The sequence below is a fragment of the Geotrypetes seraphini genome, chromosome 2 (genome assembly GCF_902459505.1).
Source record: "Geotrypetes seraphini chromosome 2, aGeoSer1.1, whole genome shotgun sequence".
NCBI classification, from domain to species: domain Eukaryota; kingdom Metazoa; phylum Chordata; class Amphibia; order Gymnophiona; family Dermophiidae; genus Geotrypetes; species Geotrypetes seraphini.
The window spans coordinates 183952196-183980119 of record NC_047085.1 but is presented as its reverse complement, the minus strand read 5'-3'; the positions used below and the strand labels follow the sequence as shown (position 1 = coordinate 183980119).

At 41.0% G+C, this 27924-nt stretch overlaps 1 protein-coding gene across 1 annotated transcript in view; it reads right to left on the bottom strand.

The window, feature by feature from the left end:
- The window catches only part of RIPOR2 (RHO family interacting cell polarization regulator 2), a 183813-nt gene that overhangs the window by 67280 nt on the left and 88609 nt on the right, over nt 1–27924 (bottom strand). Inside the window, exons 8-11 of the mRNA XM_033934958.1 lie at nt 27265–27328; nt 15896–15939; nt 9879–10004; nt 6238–6386 (exon numbers count right to left, since the gene is read on the bottom strand). Coding sequence (XP_033790849.1) covers nt 6238–6386; nt 9879–10004; nt 15896–15939; nt 27265–27328 — 383 coding nt within the window. The remainder of the gene's footprint in view (nt 1–6237; nt 6387–9878; nt 10005–15895; nt 15940–27264; nt 27329–27924) is intronic.

Sequence of the window (27924 nt, the reverse complement as noted above, 5' to 3'; positions counted from 1 at the left end):
ATTTCTTATGTTGCAGCCAGGTGTTACATCTTTAGGTGCTACTTTCTATTTACGACATCCTTGTAAGTGTATAGAGCATCACCGATCAGTTAAATATGTTTTCTTTGAGCCTAATCAGTTGACTTGGCGATACTCGAGGGAGTGCAGAGGAGGGCGACTAAACTGATAAAAGGTATGGAACATTTTTCATACGCTGACAGGTTAAAAATGCTGGGGCTGTTCTCCCTGGAGAAGAGGAGACTTAGAGGGGACATGATAGAAACCTTCAAAATCCTTAAGGGCATAGAGAAAGTGAATAAGGACAGATTCTTCAAACTGTGGGGAGCCACAAGCACTAGGGGTCACTCAGAGAAACTGAAAGGGGACAGGTTTAAAACAAATGCTAGGAAGTTCTTTTTTACCCAGAGGGTGGTGGACACATGGAACGCACTTCCAGAGAATGTGATAGGCCAGAACTCTGTACAGGGGTTCAAGGAGGGTTTGGATAGGTTCCTAGAGGATAAGGGGATAGAGGGGTACAGATATAACTTGAGGTAGGTTACAGAAGTGGTCAGAAACCACTTCACAGGTCGCAGACCTGATGGGCCGCCGCGGGAGCGGACCGCTGGGCGAGATGGACCTCGGTCTGACCCAGTGGAGGCAACTTCTTATGTTCTTATGTTCTTATGACTTCTTTTTTAGCGCTCTCCCGATTGGAGGCAGAAAAATCATAAGCTCTAAGATTATTGATTAATCCCAGCAATCAGCCCTCTAGCTAACTTTATATGAAAGAGTGTACATTTGTTCAATTCTTTTTCTTTTGTTTTCGCTAAGAAATCTTGGATCCAAATTTGAGGACTTGAGCATTTTAGTTTATACATGATTTAAATGTTATTGGAATGTTTCTTGCTCTATGTGGATTTGCTAATTTGCTTTCTGTACAAGATAATTCTTGATTATATGACTTAAAAATCAATAAATATATTTAAACATAAATGTTGAAAAGAATAGGGGACATGGGTGATCCCTGGGGAACACCATATAACGGTCTCCAAGGAGAAGACATGGTTCTTAACACAACATAAAACTTTATTTGTGAATTGCAGATACCTCACGGTCCCATGTGATTTACAAAAGGTAAAACCAGCACATTAACTGTTGAATGTACAATAAATTAAAACCGTACAATAATCATTTTCCAAATTTACTAAACAATGAAGTTTTCATTAATCTTCTAAAATGCATATAAGAAAATGATAGTAAAATTAACGGTCGAAATATAGACTCCCATTGGCCATTTGGTAGGAAAGTAAATTGGTTACATATCTTTTATACTTGTATGCCTTTACAAGCAAAATAAGTAATATTTTGCAAAATAAGTAATATTTTGCAAAATAAGTAATATTTTGCAAAGATCATTTTGGTAGAAAAAAAATGAAAGATGGGGCATATAAGTAAGAAGGAACTAAAGCAAATCCAATCTTATAACAAACATATCCTAATTTGAATAATACCTTGGTCCTGTTAATCTCTTTTCCCTTCTTCTGCCCCTTTTCTCTCTCTCATCTTCTCATCCAGGCCACAGAGGTCTCTGGTTCCACTCTCATACACTGATGTAAGGACACACATTTTTGGCTGGCATGATTTGTTCATGTATACAGGGAGCCTTATCATGATTACTGGCCAAGTGTTTAGATTCATACTGTACTTTGAGTGCAAAATATGCTCTAGAGTTCCTATGACTCTGAAAGACATATAGTATGGATTTCTTCAATGGTTCTTTTATTCTTAAAGAATGCTCTAGACTAGTGTTCTTCAATCACTGGTCCGTGGACCAGTGCCAGTCTGCAGAAATTTCCTGCCGGTCTATGAGGCCCAAGACAGTGTTCTTCATCCGCCGGTCCGCGGTGTGATCGATGCGGCGTTATCTTCAGGCTGGCTCCCTCTTCTTCAGTGCTGCAGTGCACAAAGCCTTGGGCAGCGGCTCCTACGCGCGTCCTGCACCTGAACCGGAAGCCTTCTCTCTAATGTCGCAACATCAGAGGGAAGGCTTCCAGATGAGGTGCAGGACATGCAAGGAGCCGCTGCTCGTGTCTTTGTGCACTGCAGCACTGAGGAAGAGAGAGCCGGCCCGAAGATAACACCGGGGGCGGCATAAAACAGCCAGGTGGGAGCAGGCCAAAAGGTAAGGCACAGCATGTAGGAAGGGAGACAACAAAGGTAAGGGGAATGATTTTAGTTTTAAATTTCCATGATTGAATTATGTCTCCTCTTTTCAAGGGAGAAGAGGCCCAGTTTCTCTAATCTCTCACAGTACGGCAACTCCTCCAGCCCCTTAACCATTTTAGTCACTCTTCTCTGGACCCTTTCGAGAAGTACTGTGTCCTTCTTCATGTATGGCGACCAGTGCTGGACGCAGTATTCCAGGTGAGGGCACACCATGGCCCGGTACAGCAGCATGATAACCTTTTCCAATCTGTTCGTGATCCCCTTCTTAATCATTCCTAGCATTCTGTTTGCCCTTTTCTTAATATTCATAAAGGGAATATTGTGATAAGTAGATTCAAAGCAGCACCTTGGGGTTACTATTTCATAATATGAAAGTGAAAAAGAAGCCTTTAGAAATGTTCATATCTTTTTGTGAATAAATAAACATCAAAGATTATTTTGTTATAATTGTCAACTGGATATTACAAAAAGCTGTTTAAATACTAGACCAGCTGTATTTAAGGCACAGCATGTAGGAAGGGAGACAACAAAGGTAAGGGGAATGATTTTAGTTTTAAATTTCCATGATTGAATTATGTCAATTTTGAGAATTTACATCTGCTGCCTGTATTTTGCACTGTTCAGGAAGAAATGCATTTGTTTCTTTTTCTCTGGGGTTGTACTGCATGCAGAGTCTTGAATCTTAGGGTTTGTTTGTATATATTAGTACATTTAGTTTTTGGTGCTGTATTTGCATGGGGTTATCTGTTTTCTGGTAGGAATGAATGTTGAGACGCATACAGTGTGCTTTGTGTAGTTTAATTTTGTGGTTAACCATTATGTGTTGTTAATAAAATTATATTATGTGTGTGTGTGTATATGAAAAATGAATGGAAAAAATGCTGTTACAATTAGTACTATTATGGGGCGGGGTCTGGGGTGGAGATGGGCGGGGTCTGGCCCACGACTTAGCCTAGTGTTCTTCAACCGCTGGTCCGCAGACTGTTGCCGGTCCACAAAATAATTATTTTATTTCCGCCAGTCCATAGGTGTCAAAAGGTTGAAGAACACTGCTGTAGACCAGGGCATCCAAGTTTTTTCAATAGTGGGCTACATGATCAGGAATCCATATGCATGAAGGCTTCATCGATTTTTTTTTATAGTGGGCCACATGAGCAGTAATCCCTTTCTGTGCCAGTCGCATAATATTCTAACTTGCTATGTTGTTATTGTAAGTAACATTGAGTCAGTGTTGATTCATGGGGACCCTGTGGATAATTGCTATGAACTGTGTTTGGTTCACAGTTAGGTAGCTTCTCACTGATAGAGTGGCATCCATAGCTGTTATTTTATTGATCCAAAGCATTGCTGGTCTTCCTCTTTTGTGCTGACCTTCAAATTTGCCAAGTAAAATATCTTTCTCTATTGATATTTCTCTTCAGATGATGTGTACAAAGCATTGAAGGTCAAAGTCATGTCATTTGAGCTTTCAAGGAAAGCTTAAGTTGGTTTGATCTCCTCCAATCCTGACTGATTTGTTTTTCAGGCAGTCCACAGTATATGCAGTATTCTTCATCAGCATCGTAATTCAAAGGCATCAGTTTTCTTCCTGCCTTTCTTCTTCACTCTGTGACTTTTGCACCCATATGATATTATTGAAAATACCATAATCTGAACAAATCAAATCTTTGTATACATAGATAGATCTTTGTAGTTGCAGACCATGTCTAGGTCCTTCAAAGCCATTCTGCCACGAGAAGTACATCATTGGGTTTCTTGACTGCTAGTTGTTTTATTATTGATTATTGTTCTAAGCAGGTTGAAGTTGTCTACTATTTCTATTACTTCTCCATCACGAATGAAATTATTCATGTAACCAGTTGTCGGGTTCTTTGTCTTATTATGTTAAGGAACAGGCCCATTTAAAGACGTCCAAGTGCTGATAATCAAACCGGGTTTTGGACGTATTTCTAAACGACCTAGGCCTTCATAGTGCCGCTGAATGACCAATAGCTAAATGGGGCGTTTCAGGAAGAGTGTCGAGGGCGGGACGTGGGCAGGCTTAGACTTAGTCGTACTGCATGTATAACCGAAAGGTATACAGCACAGGATCGATGGAACTTGGACGTTGTGACATAGACCATTTAAAACATGGTCTAAGTCACAAAAACACACCTAAAGTGACCAAATAAGCACAGCAAACACATAATACAGACCCCCACACACTACACCAGTGATCACCGAACCACCATAAAAATATAAATCACACCTTGAAAATTGTGCCTCCAGAATATCATCACCTGGCAGCCTGGCATAGGAAAGCCTAGTCGTGCTGCACAGAGGCGTCGTAAGCCATCTTGGGGGTGGGTTAGGGACCCATGGAGAGGAGGACCCATGCCTATAAGCCCCTGTAATCACTGCATTGATATTGAAATGTGCACTCCCCTATACACCCCCAAAACCCTTTTTTACTAGCATATAAGCGACTCTTGCAGCCATAAGGGCTATTGGGGTGGTAGATAAGTGGGTTTAGGGGATTCTGAAGGTGGTTTGGGGGGCTCACCATGACCTATAAGGGAGCTGTAGTGAGATGAAGACATGGCACCCTTTTTGTGAAGTTCACAGCAGTGCCCTGTAAGGTACCCCACTATTTAGGTGCCATGTCTGCGTGTTCAGTCCATCACTTTGCAGACTCCTCCCATGTCCAACAGGGCTTGTTCTAGGTGTTTTTGATTTGGACAAAAAGTTGGACGAAAATGTGGTATAAAGATGGACGATTTAGCGGCTTGGACAATCAGATCGGCAGGACGTATAGTTAGACAATTTTTGAAACAAAAAAAATATGGACGTATATTTCGAAAATGTGTCCTAACCTATTTTTTTACTTTGGATGACTTGCGACATGGACGAAAATGGACCTAGACGTTTCTTTCGATTATGCCCTTCCACGTTCCTTGATCTTGATAAACGGATTTTTAGATTGTCTTCACTTTTAGCCAGTAACGAGTATCAGCAGCATAGCGATTGTTGATGAGTTGTCCACCAATTTTCACATCTCAGCTTTCTTAATATGAATTCGCGTGGCAGTCTCACAAGGTTGCTGCAGGAACTCGTGGCAGCCATTTTTGGTACAGAGACTACATGGGCAAAACCATAGGAGAATTGCTCCAGTTCACCAGTGAACCACCAGAGCTGTAAGGTAGGACTTGGAAGTGACCTATGGTGTTTCTGGGAAAGGGGAGGGGGCACCGGGTGCAGAGCTAGTTGGCCAGTTTGGGAAGGCACCTAGGGGAAGGGAGGGAAGTTAGGAATGTGGATGCCACAGGTAGAGAGCGAAGGAAGAAGAGAGATAGAGGATTACTTGACTATAAACCATCAGTTTATATTTGAGTTAACTTTTCCCTTAAAAAAAGGAGGGTGGAGACAGCACTCTATTTAAATTGGAGGGGGGAATTTTTTTTTGGTTTGTTGTTTGTTGGGGGTAGGATTTGGGTATTTGGGGTACTGTGGGACTTTGGATTTGATTTGATTGTTTGGGGAATACTCTGCTTATTTCTTGGTGTGTGTATTCAGTTTATATTGGCTATTTTGTTTATGAAAATTTGGTAAAGAAATTAAAAAAGGTGGGGGGGGTGGATAATGTTATCTCAGTTTATATTTAGATGGGTTTACAGTCAAGTATATATAATAGCTCTGTAAAGTTTCAATTCATGTATGCTGGCTAATTAGGTAATTTTTTAATTTTTTCTTAAAAATTCAAGTAGGCTGCAACCTAAGGTTAAGTGAGCCACTTTTGGCCCATGGACCACACAGTGGCTGCCCATCTCTAGATCTAAACCTTATCAGAGAACAACAAATAAAAGAAAACTGGTTTAGGAGGGCTTAAGTTGTAAGTAACTTCTGAAAAATATACTTTTCATAAAACACACAAACACATTTTTAAATATTGCATGATTTAGTCCCTTTGTTAATATAACAAAAGTGAAAAAACACATCTGCTTTGCCCTCTGATACTAACTGGGAAAAAGTGAAACAGCAAAATCTACTTACTACCAGGAGACTTCAAGATTTAGTTTTACGGTTCCAAGGTCATTGATGTCAACAGCAACCACCTGAGGCCTTGCTGCAAACAGGTCTTTAGTTTCACAGGTTACGCTTCCTACTAGGATGTGAGTGGCCAGGCCTTTCAGCTCTGTGACCTGGTAAAATAGGATAATTATAAGTGGCATCAGAGCAGTTTCTGTTTTTGTTCAACCAAGAATGTCATTTACTGCTATTATCTTGAATTAGGCACTATCTTTCCCAGGGATATTGGCTCTATTTATTTTAAAACGGTAGAACAATGGTAACTTACCGAGGGCCTCAAAATAGCCCCCGGGCCACGAGTTTGAAACCACTGATCTAGTGTAAATAAGGGGCAGAGTCAGAAGGTAGGGGCCACTTCATCCCTTGGATATGGAACCACAGAACTCACTGATGACCTTCCTCAGAGCAGTTAAGACCTTCCTCTTCAACTAAATGTCCACCAGCAGACAGTCTCCTCTATATACCCTTCTTCCAGTGAACGCTTCTTATGTCCTTTATTAACGGTAGTTAGCCTATGGCATTACTTCAAAAAGGTTCTAATAAGAGCTATATTCCAAATAAATCTGAGAATGCTAGATATAATCTCGCATTTGTATTGCACCCCATTAACTCAATATCATATATATCAATTCGTCATTGGATCAATTCATTTTATGTTTAGTTTTAATTTATAATAATTTAAATAAATATGTACTAAAAGTACTTAGCTGTATAGTGACGCTTCACGAATTGGAGCATAAAGCCAAGCACTATGAAAAGTAATTGAGTGCATTGTAGCCCCGCTGAGGATCGGGAAGATTGATATATATGATACTGAGTTAATGAGGTGCAATACGAATGCGAGATTACATCTAGCATTCTTAGATTTAGCTTTATTAATGGTAAACATCTCTGTAATTTACTATGAATGTCTATTTCCAACCAGTCATGCCCTTAAACTACCATGTATTTCTAATGTAATTTACTTTGAATGTCTTTATGTAACCTGTTCTGAGCTTACGGGAGGACAGGATTGAAATCTAAATAAATAAAGAGATGAACAGATTCTTCCTCCCTTCTTTTAAAATGAATTATACTGCCAATAGTGATCTAATAAGTGACTGCAGGTCCTTGATGAACCCTGCCTTGTCTTTGATTTTACCGCTTATTCGACTCCTTTCCTACTCTCCATTTCTGAGGAGTCACTAAGCAGAACAAAAAATTTCACTAGACCTGATACTTGGGTAAAACAAACACACTTTAATATTCTTTAACACTAGGGATAGTATACTTGTTTTATTCATTGGAGGACAAAGATTTAGAATTATAGTTTCTTAGGTAATAATAGACATCAAATCTAGTCTCAGACAGTGCAAAGGTGGTGAATGTACCTGTGAGGGAGTCTATAGGTGCAGCTCTTCCCCTTAAGGATAATCCTTCTATTCAGCTGACTGTATTCCACAAGTTAATCGTATTTACTATACTCCTCTTATAAAAAAGGACATGGGAGCCACACCGGATGAAGGTGTCCAGAATCTATCAGAAGCTGCTTTGAATCTCACAGATTTCCTTGAAAGTTCAATAACTGAGACTTCAGAGTGAGCCACGTTAATTGTTTCCTTTGTTTTTGAGCAGGATATGTCTGCTTTACTTAGGCAATATTTCCGTAATCCTCAAGTACCATTCCTAGGGAAAAAAAGTCTGGATCTACCCAGACGTCACTAGACAGACGCAAGAGCGCAGGAAATTATTTCTTTGTAGTAATGTTCTAATACAAGGCAAGCTCAGCACACTGACCTTTCGCCCTTGTGTATGAATACTGAATCATTCCTCATCACATATTAACCCTTATCTTAATTGAGTAGTCCTTATTAGGAAAGGACATCAGCTGACATGCCTTGAGGACGTGCAAAGACTCAGGTTCTGTCCACGTGTTTAATCAGGCCCTTGTCTAAGTGCTGAGTTGGAGGATGATCACGAGGAAAAAGCACAAGGTAAAGGGAGGGTGATCACAAGGTAAAAGCATGTACCTTTCTTTGTATCCACCAATGTAAAAGCATGTACCTTTGTACCACCAATCATGAGATGTGCAAACGAGGGAGTTACTATGATGTCATTAGCTTAGAAGCATAATAAAAAGGGACTCGGAGTTAGCCCCTGGCAACGCCTCCATCCTGACTCTAAGACTGCGTGTGTGTGTTTCCTATGTGACATCCCTACATTTCTTGCTTTAAGAGTTGAAATCGTAAAGCTGGGTGGGAATTTTCTTTTGGCTAACCCCTGTAAGTGTATTATAAAGTATTTGGGGACAAAATATTTTTTTTTTTCTTCACCTGAACAACTAAGTGCTTTTATAGATATGAAGAAATTGTCAACAGGGGGAGTTTAGTGCTTACAACACAGTAATGTAAAAGATTGGAATTTTCTGTGAAGCCAATACCTGTACCTTTGCTTTAGAGGGTTCTCTTCACCATTTTTTGATTCCTTTCCCTAGAGGGCTTTATTGTGGTCTAAGGAAGATATTTCTTTTTGCTATCTATCTTTAAATATACCTCATTTTGATTTTCCTATCTGTATTTCTTTAGCAAGAGTTATCTTGTATATTATTTCTAAACTCAATAAAAAAAAGGATAATCCTTCACAGTGTCAGAACCACCTTAAGATCTATAGTGCGGCCCATGGGGCAAATTACATAGGAGAGATGGAGCCAGAGGAGCAGGAGCAAAAAAACGTATAAAAGCTAGAGGCCCAGCCAGATTGAGGAGGCCCAGAGAAGCAAGCAGCGATGCCGCACAGCATATGCCTCCATCATTTACTGCATGTGTGTCAAAGTCCCACCTCGAGGGCCACAATCCAGTTGGGTTTTCAAGATTTCCCCAGTGAATATGCATGAGATCTATTTGCACGCACTGCTTTCATTGTATGCTAATAGATCTCATGCATATTCATTGGCGAAATCCTGAAAATCCGACTGGATTGCGGCCCTCAAGGAGAGACTTTGACACCCCTGATCTACTATATATGTGACTTGCCACTGCTACAGCAAAAACAAAAAACAAACTGCAGACTCCTATATACCAGATGCAGGCAATGTTTATTATACCAAATATTTTATGCAGTTGAAAATACCACCTTATATCAAACCAAGGGACCTGACACGGTCCGTGTTTCGGAAAACACTTCTTCCTCAGAGGTCCATGGTTGCTAAGGTATAAAATAAACCGCAATGAAAGGTATAAAACAGCTTGTATGGTATCCTCCTCCACTTAAAATGTGCGACGCAAAGCTAGTAAAGCAAAATCCAACATTGCCACTGCTACAGTCAGGTAGGCCAAGGCTCGCGTGGAACCTTGCAGATTTTGTATTTTGACCTGAGTATTTGAGGACCAGGCCAGGGACAAGTAAAATGTGTTGCTGTGTTGAGAGGTAGTAAGGTACACAGTGGCCCTGCAGGACAGGTCGCTTGAGGACATCATTGCATTTCAGTCTACTTTTATGTTGCCTTTTTGCCCTACCTGTGAGTGGAACAGGGCCCCTGAACTACAGCTTCAATACCTGTTATTTTTGCTTATCTGCAACTGCTGTGTGGACTCCGGGCCCTGCCCTTGTTCACGTTACCACAGTACCTTAATTGAAATCAATCCGTTGATGAGAGGGAGGAAGACCATTTCTTCTCCATCCCAGCTCTGCTTTCCATTAACTTCGATTTTCCCCTTTAATTTCCACCGCTGGCGCCCATATCTCATGAATATCTAAGAAAAAGAAACACAGATTGAAATGCTACTACTGCTACTACTTATCACTTATATAGCACTGAAAAGCGTATGCAACACTGTACATTTTGACATTTAAAGACAGTCCCTGCTTGGAAGAGCTTACAACCTAACTTGATAGATTTTTGTGAAGGAAAGATAGGGGAGGTGGTGCATGTGATGAGAAGATAATGTGAGCTCTTGGAATGGAGCAAAGGCCCACTACTGAAGACCTGCTCACCTTCTAGCTTAATGGTCTCAAACTTGCGGCCGGGAGGGGGGGCACATGCGGCCCGCCAGGTACTATTTTGAGGCCCTCGGTATATTTATCTTAATCACAAAAGTAAAATAAAACAGTTTCTTGATTATATGTCTCTTTAGCTACAAATGATAATATTATTATTAAGATTTAGCCAAAAGGAAAGATTTATAAACTACTAGCTGATGCCCCGGCGTTGCACGGGTATTTAATTATAGCAATAACACTGTAAATGGATTCAAATAAAGATACTTTATAGTGGTGAATGAAATTATTTTTTTACAGCTTAATAAAAAGTACAATATTCAAATTATAATGTGAAATATTTGACAATTTGAATACAATACAACTAACGCAAAACGTGATTATAAACAACAATTTTAGTTTCACCTCCTGGAGCAAGAACATATAAATTCTTGGGTGAACCCACCCTTGAGCAAGCAACATAGAGTTGTGGGCCGCGAGACCCCCAGAACATATCATCCCAAGTAGTGAGGGATCTGCATACCAAGTTTCGTTCAAATCGGTCAAGCCGTTTTTGAATTACTGTGAGAATGGCAGCTTTTTACATATTTTCCATTGACATGAATGGGTGAAATTTGATTTTCTGTTTGTAGCTCCGCCCACGTGTGCAAGTGGGCCGCGAGACCCCCAGAACATATCACCCCAGGTAGTGAGGGATCTGCATACCAAGTTTCGTTCAAATCGGTCAAGCCGTTTTTGAATTACAGTGAGAATGGCAGCTTTTTACATTTTTTCCATTGACATGAATGGGTGAAATCTGATTTTCTGTTTGTAGCTCCGCCCACGTGTGCAGGTGGGCCGCGAGACCCCCAGAACATATCACCCCAGGTAGTGAGGGATCTGCATACCAAGTTTCGTTCAAATCGGTCAAGCTGTTTTTGAATTACTGTGAGAATGGCAGCTTTTTACATTTTTTCCATTGACATGAATGGGTGAAATCTGATTTTATGTTTGTAGCTCCGCCCATGTGTGCAGGTGGGCCACGAGACCCCCAGAACATATCATCCCAGGTAGTGAGGGATCTGCATACCAAGTTTCGTTCAAATCGGTCAAGCCGTTTTTGCGTGATCGCGGCACATACACACATACATACCTCCGATTTTATATATATAGATAGAGTTTTACCTCATGCAGAATTGTCATTTCTTTAATAAGACATTGACTATTTTTTCTGGGCCCTCCAAGTACCTACAAATCCAAAATGTGGCCCTGCAAAGGGTTTGAGTTTGAGACCACTGCTCTAGCTGTAGAGATGTCTGTAAACTAAAGCAGAACCCATTTTCTGTTTTTATTTTGTATGAAGAAACAAAAAGTATATTGTAAGCAAGATAGAAAGTAAGTGCAAAGACAGTTTCTAATTTGAGTAATTTCAAATTAAACAGTCAAGGAATGACTTCTTGTGCAGTAAAGCTGATGGTGCAGAAAAAGAAAAATAAGAAAATATTATGGTGCATAAGAGCAACAAAGCAGTTCTCTTATCTAAGAAGAAAAGCAAGAATTAGTTAACAGGTAACTGCAAAAAGATAATGAAAAGAAAAGCACAGAGCTGACTTGAGCAAGAATTAAATCACAGCATGTGAGAGTTCTTACAACAGCACCAAAGACAGTTACATGGGTGCAAAGGACACCAAAGGCCTTTTGGAGGCCAGAAAACTGGTCAAACTAGCTGAGTCAAAAATATAAAGCATTGATTGATATTTGATTACATGCAAGGATATTTAAAAGATAATAAAGCTTCCAACTGCTGAACCCATTAGTAAAATCGTTGTCAACCATTAACATGTTCTAGTGATAAACCTTTGAACCCTAGTCATCAATCATGCACAGTAACATAACTTAACATAATATAACTTTATTTTTGTATACCGCCACAATCAAAAGAATTCTAGACGGTTTACACAAGAGAAAACAGCTGGACAATTAGTGAAGTATAATATTAAAATGAGAACAATAAAATTTAAGTAAAGGCGATAAAATTATTATATTAAGAATAAAAACATCTAATTAAGAAATAAATTTATCAAATAATACTGTTTTAATTTCTTTTCGGAAGGTGCCGTAAGAAGGGCAGGATTAACCAATAGGCCGAGTAGGCAAGTGCCTAGGGCCCGAAATGGTCAGGGGGGACCGATGAAGGAGGGCATCAACATTGTTTTTTCCCTCTAGCATCGATTGGAAATGCGGGCCCCCCTCGATCGGCAACGCAGCCCCCCCCCCCCATCAATGAAAAGTAAGACAAGCAAGCAACGTGGGTAAGAAAGGCAACAGGAACTTCCCCTCTGACGCAGCTTCCTGTTTCCGCCTGGGCGAATGGTGGGGTGAGGTGAGGCAGGGGGCCCAGTGTACTTGTGTGCCTAGGGGCCCTCAATGAATTAATCCTGCCCTGGCTGTAAGATAACATAGCTCCACTAATATACGGTAGTTACCAAACCAGGACTGTTGTTTACTTACTTGAAATGCAAGCATTCTATCTAAAAAAGACCTAACTTTACAGCCTAAAATCTTTGGGTATGCAAATAAGTTACGATTCCTGGTTACCCTCATGGAATTATATAGCTCGAAATGAAATAACAGGTAGGTAGGGGCCAATCCCCAAACCAATTTAAAACAAAGGCATGCAAATTTGAACATTACTCGTGCTTCCACTGACAACCAATGTAATAAACGATAATAGGGACTGATATGTTCGCTTTTCTTCAGCCCAGTGGTGCATGTCCGTCACCAGCATAAAGAGGAGCATCTCAAAGCTCTGGGCAGCAGGAAAATCTTTTGGTGCATCACCAACTTAAGCAATTACCCTACATGCCTGCACAATTGGTACTCTGCTGCACTACTACTGGGCATCTCTTCTGATTAGCTACAGAGGTATATGCAGAAAGGAATCCCAGTATCTGCAGCAGTGCTCCAAGACCAAGCAATGTCAACAAGGAGAAGAACCCCCCCACCCCCCACCCCCGCTAATCTGACCAGCAGAGAGAATGGAAAAGCAGGAGTGAGGTATGTTTAAAAAAATGATGTAATGAGCTGTCCTGGTAGGAGACCTTGGTGTTGATTTCCGATCTTGAATTCTGTTCTAGGAATTGGGAAGCTTTGGAGGAAGCGTTCCCAATGCCTTGAGATAGAAAACCTCAGCAGCTGCACAACAACCCCACCTGATGATGTGTACTTTGCCAGCGGGTGTGGGTGGAACGTACTTGTATGTATGTAAATTGTAGAATACTATAATTTACCAGTGTTCATGTTTACATCTAAGGGTGGGCATTAACTTTAGCTATAGGACTAGTGCAGTGTATCTCAAACTGTGTGCTTCCCGAGATTCCAAGTGTGCCACGGCACACTGAGGAAGAAGAGAGGTGCCTGCCAGCTGACTTTCTTACAAGGTACAGTGCCAGCGCTGCCTGATTCGCCGAAGGCTTGCATGTTTCCCCCTTCTCTCTAATGTCCTCTGGCTTCCCACCCTGGCCTCCCGGTCTCACCTTTAAAGCTAATTACAGCAGCCTGCAGAAGATCACTGGTAGGCAAAATGATTTTATTTTTAATATAGTGATTGAAATGTGTCAGTTTTGAGAATTTATATCTGCTGTTTATATTGTGTGTATATGAAAAATGAATGGAAAAAAATTGCATTACAATTAGTAAAGGGGATGGTATCTGGGGCAGAGATTGGGTGGGCCTAGGGAGGTCTGTGGTTGGGGTACTCAGTTAATAGCAGAAATACATTTGTCCTATCAACTCTACTTTTTGTAATATGATTATGATTGTAAGATCATCAGCTTAGTTTAGGTGCCATCGACTTGTGTTCAAGTCCTAGCAACTTGATAATGATATCTAGTTTTCATGGCTGAATACAGAAGTAGATTGCCGGGCCTTTCTTCTGTACAGTATAAATTCGATATTGTTACTGTTGTCACATCAAACATGATCCTCATCTGCTGCTGCCCAGATGGGTGGTATATCATTAGTCTGACATGTCCACTGAAACCTGTCCACTTTGGGAGGCCCTACTGGTAGTGAAACTACTGATGGCATAACTTTCAGTTTCTTGGATGCACACAAACCCCAGTGGCATGACAAGCCCATGTATCATGACTTTCTTGTGATATGATTATGATTATATGATCATCAGCTTACACAGTTGTTAATCTGTATGTTGCCAAACCAAATCTAATACTTTCCTTTGGATGGAATGATCATGAGGATTTTGGGACCACGATCAGATCTGCTTAAATTTGATGATAATAACAAGACCAGTGTAAGAGCATATGCACGTTACAGGTGAAAACCCTCTGCTCACCACTGATGAAGTTTGGCTTTGGGTCACTTAGGCACCATCTGTTATTGAAACTAAAATTCACACAAGATCCTAGCCACCCAAAATCTGAATGAGAATGGATGTGCTTTAGGGTGACTGAAGAAAGCAGCATGGAACTGGCTTCTCATTATGTCGGCAAAGTTAGCTCTTTATGAGCAATTTTCCTGATAGCATCAACGCAACCCACTCAAAGAAACATGACAGCAGATAAAGGCCAAATGTCCCATCTACTCTGCTCATCTGTACCATCCACTATTTCCTCCTCTCCCAAAGAGATCCCACGTGCCAGTCCCACGCTTTCTTGAATTCACACACAGTCTTTGTCTTCACCACCTCTACCAGAAGACTATTCCACACATCTACCACCCTTTCTGTAAAAAAAGCATTTCCTTAGATTACTCTTGAGCCTATCATTTCTTAGCCTCATTCTATGCCTTCTCAATCTAAAGTTTCCTTTCAGTTGAAAGAGACTTGCCTCATGCATATTTATTCCAGGTAGGTATTTAAATGTCTCAATCACATCTTCCCTCTCCCACTTTTCCTCCAAAGTATACATATTGAGATTTTCAAGTCTGTCCCTGTATGCCTTATGACATAGACCCCAACCATTTTAGTAGTCTTCCTTTGGACTGACTTCATCTTGTTTATGTCTTTTTGAAGGTGCTGTGTCCTGAATTGTACACAATATTCTAAATGAGATCTTACCAATACCTCTCCCTATGCACCCTAGCATCCTTCTAGCTTTCATCGTCACCTTTTCAATTTTTTTGGCCACCTTAATATCATCACATACTATCACACCCAAGTCCTCTCCTCTTTCATGCGCACAAGTTCTTCACTCCTAAACTGTACCATTTTCTCAGGTTTTTCCAGCCCAAATGCATGACCTTGCATTTCGTAACATTAAATTTTAGCTGCCAAAATTCAGACCATTCCTTAAGCTTCACCAGGTCCTTCCTCATGTTATCCACACCATCCGGGGTGTCTACTCTATTGCAGGTTTTGGTATCATCTGCAAAGAAGCAAGTCTTACTTGACAGCCCTTCAGCAATATCGCTTACAACAAATGTTAAAATAAACAGGCCTAAGAACTGAACCTTGAGGCACTCCACTGGTAATATCCCTTGCCTCAGATTTACTCTATGTGAATATTCAGTGCCGCTCACTATCTGGATAACAGTGATGAATATCTGTAGTTTATTAAAATGGCACAGCTGACGCTTTAAACATATGCCAACCATGGAGTCTAAATATCATGCAGTTCATTTCTTTATTTTTTAAGGAACACCCACTCACCTCGTACTGATCCCCAGGACAGAGACGAGCAAATCCTGCCAGACCTGTGGATAAAAGACAAGAGCAGTGATCAATCTCTTTGTGCAAGGAGCAGATGTTTCCCCAGTTATATATACATGTTACTGACTAAGCAACATTTGAGACTAACTTCACCATATGCAGGTTTTTGACGTTCCCTTATGGCTTTAAAATATACATAAATAGTTGTGGAGTGAGACTGTGTGTTGGAACAATTATGGTAAGTGACCAGTTGAAGAGATTGTGTTGCAATGGAACTGCAAAGCTCAAATCCATTGTTAGGTGTAATATATTTTATGGGCTTGTGGCCTCATTTCATCAGTACGTAATATAATTGATTACATAAAACTTTGATGGGTACTGTGTCCTTATGTCTGGTCTAGCCATTTTCAGCATATTAAGGGCTCCTTTTACAAAGCCACGCTAGCGGTTTAACACGCGTAATAGCGTGTGCTAAATTGCTGGCCGCGCTAGCCGCTACCGCCACCTCTTGAGCAGGTGGTAGTTTTTCAGCCAGCGCGAGGGTTAGCGCATGATGAAAAGTCATGCGCGTTAAACCCGCTAGCGTGGCTTTGTAAAAGGAGCCCTAAGTGTAAAACCTAATAAATACATTGCATGAATAAGACTAAAACAGTTAGGGCTCTTCAGCTTGGAAAAGAGACAGCTGAGGGGAGATATGATTGAAGTCTACAAAATCATGAGTCAAGTAGAACAGGTACAAATGGATCGAGTTTTTACTCCGTCAGAAATTAGAAAGACTAGGGGACACTTGATGAAGTTGCAGGGAAATACTTTTAAAATCAATAGGAGGAAATATTTTTTCACTCAGAGAATAGTTAAGCTCTGGAACGCATTGCCAGAGGATGTGGTAAGAGTGGATAGCGTTGCTAGTTTTAAGAAAGGTTTGGCCAAGTTCCTGGAGGAAAAGTCCATAATCTGTTATTGAGAAAGACATGGGGAAAGCCACTGCTTGTCCTGGACCGGTAGCATGGAATGTTGCTACTCTTTGGGTTTTGGCCAGGTACTAGTGACCTGGATTGGCCACCATGAGAACGGGCTACTGGGCTTGATGGACTATTTGTCTTACCCAGTAAGGCTATTCTTATGTTCTTATGATTATTCTAATCTCTCCAAATAATGTCCAACCAATGATGTGCATCTTCCTCTGCTGGTAGTGCTTCTCCCTATGTCTCTTAAGATTTTATTGACTTGCCAGGATCAGAGATAATCTTTCTCTCCTGATTGGTGCACAATAGTACCTTACATCTTACCCCCCACCCCACCCCAAACTAGGTACAGATCTCTCAAATTTCTCCTCTTGGATTTTAAAACCACTGTAAGCCACCTTGAACACCATTTGGAAAAGTGGGCTTATAATCCAAATTTAAAAAATGGCATGAATCTAATTATCCTTCCCATCACCTCAATAAGTTCAGAGGAAGAAGATGTTCAAGGCTACCTCTGAATACCAAAGACCTCTTATCTTGAACATACCTAAGACAACCTAAGACATACCTAAGACAACCTTGAACACACCTAAGACAACCTATCACTTACCCTGACTTCCAGAAGAAGCTAAAGACATATCTCTTCTCTCTCTAGCCAACCTCTTATCCTTTCACCTCTTCTCTTTGACATTCATAAGATATGACTTAAAAAATGTAACTTCAAGAACTGGATCTAATTCTTATTGTAAATCACATAGATTCCTTGTAGAGAATTGTGGGATATAAGACATTGTATTGCATTGCACTGAATTAACTGTATACTTTCTGTGCACTACTTTTAATTATCAGATTCTTGACAATGCTTTGAGCAAATTAAGATTGCTCTTCATTTTTTTCTATTCCATCTGGAGTGTACACCCTAGTGTTGATATTTGTATCTTTCCTACTGGTCCCTCTGCAAAACCACTTTTATAAAATATAGGTCTAGGACTACACTCTGTTACTTATTATCTTACCAGTTTTTAAGTCAGTTTACAGACACAGGATCTACCCTCAGGTTGCTTAGCTTATCTATGAACTTTCTGTATTGGGAAAATATCCAAAGCCTTCTTGAAATCCAAGTATACTATAGCCAGCATTTGTCCTTATTCCAGTTCTTTGGTCAAACAGCCATTGCAGGGACAGTCCTTGATTAGGGGCCCTCTAGAAGTTGGCATGCATGCATTCTGAGTCTGGCCACCAGATGCCATCATTCTGCAGTGTCTAGGTTCCACTTCCAGGGCCACAAGCATGGCTGTTTGATTTGCTATCTGACTGACTCCTACTTTTGTTTGATTTGGTCCAGTCTTTGCATAGGGGTGTTCCCTTTGCTTTTTTCACTTTCTGCACACACAGAAATCCTGTCAGCTCTATTTATGAGTTTAGACATCCATCCTGAAGTTTTAGATTATGCTTGTCAATGCCTGCTAAACCTACACATCACCATTAGATGGCAGCACTTCTTTACAAATATTTTGTACTGTTCGGCAAGCTATTACAGAATTACCATTTCTCTTATACTCAGGTTTGGTAATTCTCCTTTCTAGGAGGGAGTCATCTTTCTTTGGCCAACATTTTATTCTTTTCTATTATCTCATTCCTAACAATTCCCTGAATTAAATGCATTTAACTCTAAGGAACCTCCTAATGTTACTGCATAGCAGATATTACCCCAAACCCTTCAAACACATCAAAGATATAACATGAAAGATGTTTCCTTGTGGATGGTTCTGAAAATTTCAGGTATGCATATTTGCTCTTCCATAGTAAAAAGACATTGTTCATCCCCCCCCCAAAAAAAATAGATTTGGTAAACAAATAACCTGGCCTTTAGACTCTCATCTCAAGGCATTAAAAATACTGTAATAGAAGCCACATTTCAGGAAAGATATATATAGTAAAGATCAGAAAGATATAATGTCTCCCACACATAGTAACATAGTAGATGATGGCAGATAAAGACCCGAATGGTCCATCCAGTCTGCCCAACCTGATTCAATTTCAATTTTTTCTTCTTAGCTATTTCTGGGCAAGAATCCAAAGCTCTACCCGGTACTGTGCTTGGGTTCCAACTGCCAAAATCTCCGTTAAAACCTACTCAAGCCCATCTATACCCTCCCAACCATTGAAGCCCTCCCCAGCCCATCCTCCACCAAACGGCCATATACACAGACCGTGCAAGTCTGCCCAGTACTAGCCTTAGTTCAATTTTTAATATTATATTCTGATTCAGATTTAGCAGTATGAATAAGCAATGTGACAGAAGGCAGAAGTGAACTCAGGACTAAATCAATTGTTAGAAACCCGAAGTATTTGTGATCCAAGTAAAGTAGGGTTTTGTCATGTTTGCTCACTTGCTCCAAGCTATTAATAAATGTCTTTAAATTAGACCAATTAAAAAAGTATCACCTACTACTTATTCACTGACCTGAATTCATTGTTGAATAAAGCCACGCGACCTCATTTTGTTCAAATGGCTCTGGTAAATAGCACTGCCATAGTAACATAGTAACATAGTAGATGACGGCAGATAAAGACCCGAATGGTCCATCCAGTCTGCCCAACCTGATTCAATTTAAAATTTTTTTTTTTTTTTCTTCTTAGCTATTTCTGGGCGAGAATCCAAAGCTTTACCCGGTACTGTGCTTGGGTTCCAACTGCCGAAATCTCTGTTAAGACTTACTCCAGCCCATCTACACCCTCCAAGCCATTGAAGCCCTCCCCTGCCCATCCTCCTCCAAACGGCCATACACAGACACAGACCGTACAAGTCTGCCCAGTAACTGGCCTAGTTCAATCTTTAATATTATTTTCTGATTCTAAATCTTCTGTGTTCATCCCACGCTTCTTTGAACTCAGTCACAGTTTTACTCTCCACCACCTCTCTCGGGAGCGCATTCCAGGCATCCACCACCCTCTCCGTAAAGTAGAATTTCCTAACATTGCCCCTGAATCTACCACCCCTCAACCTCAAATTATGTCCTCTGGTTTTACCATTTTCCTTTCTCTGGAAAAGATTTTGTTCTACGTTAATACCCTTTAAGTATTTGAACGTCTGAATCATATCTCCCCTGTCTCTCCTTTCCTCTAGGGTATACATATTCAGGGCTTCCAGTCTCTCCTCATATGTCTTCTGGTGCAAGCCTCCTATCATTTTCGTCGCCCTCCTCTGGACCGCCTCAAGTCTTCTTACGTCTTTCGCCAGATACGGTCTCCAAAACTGAACACAATACTCCAAGTGGGGCCTCACCAATGACCTGTACAGGGGCATCAACACCTTCTTTCTTCTACTGACTACGCCTCTCTTTATACAGCCCAGAATCCTTCTGGCAGCAGCCACTGCCTTGTCACACTGTTTTTTCGCCTTTAGATCTTCGGACACTATCACCCCAAGGTCCCTCTCCCCGTCCGTGCATATCAGCTTCTCTCCTCCCAGCATATACGGTTCCTTCCTATTATTAATCCCCAAATGCATTACTCTGCATTTCTTTGCATTGAATTTTAGTTGCCAGGCATTAGACCATTCCTCTAACTTTTGCAGATCCTTTTTCATATTTTCCACTCCCTCTTCGGTGTCTACTCTGTTACAAATCTTGGTATCATCTGCAAAAAGGCACACTTTTCCTTCTAACCCTTCAGCAATGTCACTTACATACATATTGAACAGGATTGGCCCCAGCACCGAACCTGTCATCTACTGGTCATTTCAGAGAACAACAAGCAGTGGATCTTTCAGTATTGATAATGGCTCATCGGTTTTCTTTATTTCGTTTATTTTCTAACCCATTCTCCCAAAAGAGCTCAGAACGGGTTACAGGTTAAACATACATAATATGCAGTTAAGAGATTACAATTTGCCAAACAGTACAAGTTTTTCGATACAAGTTTTTCTCTTAACTTGACTCATACTAACACACACACACACACACACACACACGTATAATCTTAAAATAAAAATTCTCAGGTATCTAAGTAAGACATCTAACTTTTAGACACCTAATTTAAACACTTATCGATTCAGCTTTGAAGTGGAGAAGCTGAGGGAGACCTACAGGGACATTGTAGAGAAGTTCTAACTCCAGTCTGGCAGCTCTTGTGCTGCCTTGGAGGAGGGAGGCCTCCTAAAAGGAGATCATCATCATCCTGGTGAGGTAGGAAATAGTCCAGTAGCCAGGACCTGCCCACCATGGGGTGCAATATTTATTTAGATTTCTATCCTGTTCTCCTGGGAGCTCAGAACGGGTTACAATTGACATTCACAATAAAATTATAGGACAAAGTTTATAGGCGGTCATAGAAAGACAGGAGGGGAGATGTAGGGGGAGCGGGGAGAACAGGGCCAAGAGTTAGGAAGGGGAGCTAGGAGCAAGGAGAAGGCGGTCCGAGGGGGCTGTTCACTTGAAGAGGTGAGTCTTCAGTGTTTTTCGGAAGGTCATCAGCGAGTCTTGTGATCTTATCTGGGCAGGCAATTGGTTCCAAAGACGGGGGACGAAGTGGCTGTATGAGCGTCTGCGCGCTGTTTCCATTTGAAGGGATCTTCTTGCAGGGATGCATAGTTGTTTGTCAGCTTCAGAGCGGAGTGGGTGGACAGGAGTGTATTGGGGTAGTTTTGATGTGATGTAGGCAGGGGTGATGTGGTGGAATCTCTTGTAGCAAAATAATATAATGGAGACCATTAGCAAAAACTAAAAAATGGACACACTATTCTAAATTTCTTCATATAGATTTAAATTAAATTTAAATTAAATAGGGAGTACTTAATTTAAATTTTGAAGTACTTGAATCAAATTTATTAGGGGACAAGCCTCAGACTTAGGAGTACATTTTCCCATACTGGGACTTCTTCATGAGAAAAAGAAATAACTTATTCTCCTGCCTCCTTATAACATCACTGGCTTGTTTCCCTCTCTACCAATTCAATTAATTTTTAATAAACTGACACTTTCAAAACTATCTTCATCTTATTATATAAATACTTGTAAAATTCATTAATTTATTAATTACTTTATAAAATTATTTTACTTTAAAAAATTGTTTAAATACTTCACAATTAGCATGCCATTTTTGAAACTCAAAACCAACTGGTTCTTGTAATTCTCAATTCATCAAATCATTCTCATTATTCTTATTCAGAACTGTCTTTCCCTTATATTTCATTTGATTTCATTACATTGATTCAACTTATTTTCTTCAATTATCATATAGTTACAAAAATTTCATCATCTATTAAACGAACTTCAATTATTTAAGGTTCATGGTGCCAAAAAACTTCTCTTGTAGCCATCATGAGGACTTTGAAAACATAGCATTTGTTAACTGGTAGCCAGTGTTCTGCATGGAGAGCTGGGGAGATGTAGGTGGATTGCAGAGTTCTGGACATGCTAGAGGCGTTTGAGTTCTTTGGTGGTGATTCCATTGAAGATGGAGTTACAAAAGTCCTTTCTAGAGAGAATATAGGCATAGAGGAGTTTGGCTAGGTCAGGTTTAGTGATATAGGGTTTGATCCTTTTTAGCTGGCGCAGGTAATAGAAGGAGATAGAGACCACTTGAGAGATATGAGCTGAAAGGGACAGGTGGCCATCTAGTATCACCCCAAGACTATGCACTTGGTCTTTTGCTGACAAGAGTGTGGAGTCCCAAGATAGTGTTGGGCAGGTGAAACTAGTGTTCTTCTTTCTGATCCATAGTAGTTCAGTTTTTTGCAGCATTTAGCTGGATTTTGTTATCTGTCATCCAATTCTTCATGTCGGTGAGGCAGTGTTGAAGGCTGGTGAGTTGGGTTGCTTGGTTTATACCTAGCGGGAGGAGAAACTGAATGTCGTCTGCATAGGAATGGATTTTGATTTTGTATTTTTGGGCGATGTCGACCACTAGTCTGATGTATAGGAGCGGGGACAGCAAGGCACCCTGGGGACTCCATATTTAATGATCTCGCACCTGTCCACCATGGGGTGCAATATGATCTCGCACCAAGGAAGTGTTTCTAGGGGCTTCTGCTCTGGAGGGAAGGGTTAGGACAGCAGTTGTAGTTGGTGATTTGATCATTAGGCATGTAGACAGCTGGGTGACTGGTGGACATGAGGATCACCTGGTCTCCTGGTGAAGTGAAAAAGGCTATTAGAGCCAAAAAATCATCCTTTAAAGAATGGAAAAAGGATCCAAATGAAAAAAATAAGAATAGACATAAGCACCGGCAAGTTAGATGCAAAGCATTGATAAAGAAAGCTAAGAAGAATATGAAGAGAAACTTGCCAAAGAGTCAAAAACTCATAACAGTTTTTAAAGGAATATCAGAAGCAGAAAGCCTGTGAGGGAATCTGTGGGACCATTGGATGATCAAGGAGCAAAAGGGGCACTCAGGGAGGATAAGGCCATAGCAGAGAGACTGAATGAATTCTATGCTTCGGTTTTTATGGAAGAAAATGTAAGAGATGTACCTGAACCGGAAATAGTTTTCAAAGGTGATGATGTAGAGGAACTGAAAGAAATCTCTCTGAATCTGGAAGATGTAGGGTTTAATGTTACATCAGGGAGTGCTAGGGAGGTAAAATTCCTAGATGTCATACATGACTGCTTCTTGGAGAAACTGGTCTGGGAACCGACAAGAGGGGGAACTATTTTAAATTTGGTCCTTAGTGGAATGCAAGGCATAGTGCAGGAATTAACTGTGTTGGGTCCGCTTGGAAACAGTGATCATAATGTGATCAAATTTGAGCTGATACCTGGAGTGACATCGCATAAGAAATCTACTGTAGAGGCATTTAATTTTTGAAAGGAAGACTATAATAAAATGAGGAAAATGGTTAAAAAGAAGCTAAAAGGATCAATGTAAAGGTTAGGACTGTAAATCAGGCATGAATGTTATTTAAAAATACCACCGTGGAAGCCCAGACCAGATGTATCCCATGTATTAGCAAAGGTGGAAAGAAGAGGAAACAAGAGCATGCATGGTTAAAAAGTGAAGTGAAAGAGGTATTAGAGCCAAAAAAAATCCTTTAAAGAATGGAAAAAGGATCCGAATGAAGAAAATAAGAAGAGACACAAGCACTGGCAAGTTAGATGCAAAGCATTGATAAAGAAAGCTAAGAAAGAATATGAAGAGAAATTTGCCAAAGAGGCAAAAACTCATAACAATTTCTTTAGGTACATCAGAAGCAGAAAACCAGTGAGGGAATCCACGGGACTGTTGGATGATCAAGGAGCAAAAGGGGCACTCAGGGAGGATAAGGCCATAGCGGAGAGACTGAATGAATTTTTTGCTTCGGTCTTTATGGAAGAAGATATAAGAGATCTTCCAGAACTGGAAATAGTACTTAAGGATGATGATGCGGAGGAACTGAAAGAAATTTCTGCGAATCTGGAAGATGTACTAAGCCAAATCGACAAATTAAAAAGTGATCCCACAAGGAGGTTTAACAATCGTTGAGAAAGATGTAGGGAGCACAAGAAGCTTCTCAGATTCCATACGTACCTCCTGTCTGCCTTGAGCCGTCCCCTCCGATGTTCCTTCCTCAGGCTGGCTCCGCGGGTTTAATAAAACCTCTCCTGAGCTCACTGACAAGCCCTCACTGGCCTCTCGAGGTTCACTCTCTGCCTCTTTGGACGTATTGAGCTCGCGAGGAGAGCTTGCCCTCTGGGGTTGAGGGGGCGGAACTCAAGTGTCGGGACTGAGGGTGGCATTGAGACCTCGGATGTCCGCCACAGCGTCACTCACTGCTGGTGTCTCCAGTGGGCTGTTCCCCGGCATTATCTCCCTCTGCAGGCGCCGCATAATTTCATCAATAGTGCTGAACGAGGGTACTGCCGAGCGTTGGGAGACTCCGCCAACACTCTTTCCCCTTCTTTCAGCATGATAGCGGTAAATCCACAAGGGCCAAAGGAATTCACACATGAAATTGCTGACCTGCTGTTAGTGATCTGTAACCTGTCACTAAAATCATCTGTAGTACCTGAAGACTGGAGGGTGGCCAATGTTATTCCAATTTTTTAAAAGGGTTTCAGGGGAGATCTGGGAAATTACAGATTAATCTACCAAGAAAAGTGAATGAAGGGCATTGTGGGAATAGTGGTTTGGACTAATTACTGGAGCGTTGTTTCCTTTTTGAATTTAAATGAAGCATGTTTTTGTTTGGAACTGAAAAACCCAGTGAAAAATGGAAGAAATCCTGGTGTGCAATGTTGATTGACTGAAGGTACATTCTGCCAACAGTAATAATAGTAAGAACAATAAAACTTTGATGAAGTCTGACCTGTTTCAACTCAAGTTTGTGGAAAATACAGTGGACTGCTAGTGAGAGTTCATGAGGACACACTGTCAGTAGCCACAATGTATAAGGAAAATGCTAGAGACAGACTTCATGCAGTGCCTCCACTGTATGCAGATCTCTTCCATGCATGTTCATTGTGTCGATCCTCAAAACCCAAATGGCTGGCTGTGTCCCAAGCAGTGACATAGTGAGGGAAGTGGCGCCTGAAATCGCCACACAGTATGCCCCCCACTCTTCCCTGCTGCTTGAGCGCACCTACCCAATGTGAACCTCTCGAAATGTTCGCTTGTGCGAGCATCTTCCACCCACTGATCACGCCGGACCTCAGCTCTCTTCTGGCGTCATGTCTTGGACCCGCAATCAGATCGCAGGAGGACAGTGAGGAACTCCAGAGTGATTTGTGTCGGTTAGAAAAATGGGCGGAGAAATGGCAGATGAAGTTCAACGTGGAGAAATGCAAGGTAATGCATTTAGGCAGTAAAAATAAGGAATACGAGTACAGAATGTCAGGTGCAACTCTGGGAAAAAGTGAACAAGAAAGGGATCTGGGTGTACTGATAGATAGGACCCTGAAGCCGTCGGCACAATGCGCGGCAGCGGCAAATAAGGCAAATAGAATGTTGGGCATGATAAAGAAAGGAATCTCGAGTAGATCGGAGAAAGTTATAATGCCGCTTTATAGGGCAATGGTCAGACCCCACTTGGAATACTGCGTCCAACATTGGTCTCCCTACTTAAAGAAGGATATAAAACTGCTGGAGAGGGTGCAGAGACGAGCAACTAAACTAGTAAAGGGTATGGAGAAACTGGAATATGAGGATCGACTTAAAACACTGGGATTGTTCTCCCTTGAGAAAAGGAGACTGCGTGGGGATATGATCGAGACCTTCAAAATACTGAAAGGAATCGACAAAATAGAGCAGAAAAAACTATTTACATTGTCCAATTTGACACGGACAAGAGGACATGAAATGAAGCTAAGGGGGGGCAAGTTCAGGACTAATATCAGGAAGTTCTGCTTCACACAGAGAGTGGTTGACATCTGGAATACTCTCCCAGGGGAGATTATTGCGGAATCGACAGTCCTAGGCTTCAAAAGCAAACTAGATGCATATCTCCTTGAGAGAGGCATATAAAGATATGGTTGGCTATAAAATAAGCCAGGTGTATACCTGGCAGGGCCTCCGCGTGTGCGGATCGCCGGACTTGATGGACCGAAGGTCTGATCCGGAGATGGCGCTTCTTATGTTCTTATGTTCTAAGTCATATCAGAAGAGAGCCGAGGCCAGCACATGCAACAAATGAAAGATGCTGCTCGCACCAGTGAACGTTAAAGAGGTTTGTAGGGAGGTGGAGGAGAGGTGCCGGCACGCACCATGAAGATGGCACCCAGGGCGAAACAACCTCCTTCCCCCCCAGCCTCCTTGCAATGCCACTGGTCCCAAGGACTAGGTTGAGAACTCCTGAATTTTAGTACATCACTATAAAGATGTTTTGTTTGTTTTACCACATTTTGGGCCCCTTTTAAAAAGTCACGGTAGTGAGTCCTGGCGCAGCGAATGTGACACAGCCCATAGGAATTGAATGGATTGCATTGCATTTGCTGTGCCAGGAATTGCTTTGTAAAAGGGGGTCTTTTTTTTTGTTTTCATCACCCACCCTTACTCCGTGTACGCACCTCTCAATAACTCTATGATATCAAACGTGTACCACCATTTACCTCTACGCACCAAGCAAATCCACTGCAGTACTTCTAATAAGAGTTGTTAGGTTTTCAAAAAAATTACTTAAAATACCCTTGATGTTAAGGTATGTTTTCTCTATTTAACTTTCAGCTTTTGTATACATTTTCAGATACCCCCCCCCCAACAATTACAAGGATTCATTTCAGCAAGTGAAAGTAAGACAGTAGTGGAGGCAAATGCCACATGAAGAAGATTCTGGAGGCAGTAAAGTCTATGAGCTGGCTGGACCACTCGAGTTAGGTCAGCTATCATTTTCTAGTGCTCTGACTGAGTGGCATATACACAAGCCTACAAGCTGCCTGAAAGAATGTTGAGAAACATGGCTCGTATTCTGTCTAAAACAAAGACATTACCTTTCATCTTAATGTAAAATTCCCCCAGAAGATTTTCCATCTCGGCTTCCACAGTGCACATATTCTGTAGGGCACAAGAAATTAGACTCAAGACCAACATTATACCAGAAAGATTCTGACATGTACTAACTTTTTCCCATATTTGTTCCTTTCCTATTTCCTATTGTATATATTACCTCCCTTCCCCTTTGGCAATGTAAGTATTGGTATGTTAAGTCCATGTCTCACATATTGTGCTTCCCTGACTTTTTATTTTTGTACATTGTTAACATTAAGCGATTAATCAAATTTTAAATAAAACTTGAAACCTGAACTTTGGCGGGTTTTACAAAGGAATAGAATGGGCGGCTCGGTAATGTGTACTGCTCAGCAGCATACCTTAGTAAAGGATCCATTAGGGCAACAAAAATATACCCACTTCCCCCTACAAGTGCCATCGCTCTAACTTTTGCACAGGAAGGGACTTCTCCAGCATAGAGATTTAAAGAAAGCACAAGACAATGTGAGTCATGGAAGTCTCCCACAAACACACTGACTCAGAAATCAAGAAGGTCTAGATTCCCACTCTCATTTTTGATCCAGGGCACCAGGGTTCTACTTTATCCCAGAAAGTACTTTCTTTTCCCCTAACATCTCATACCCTCATTGTATGTATCTTGT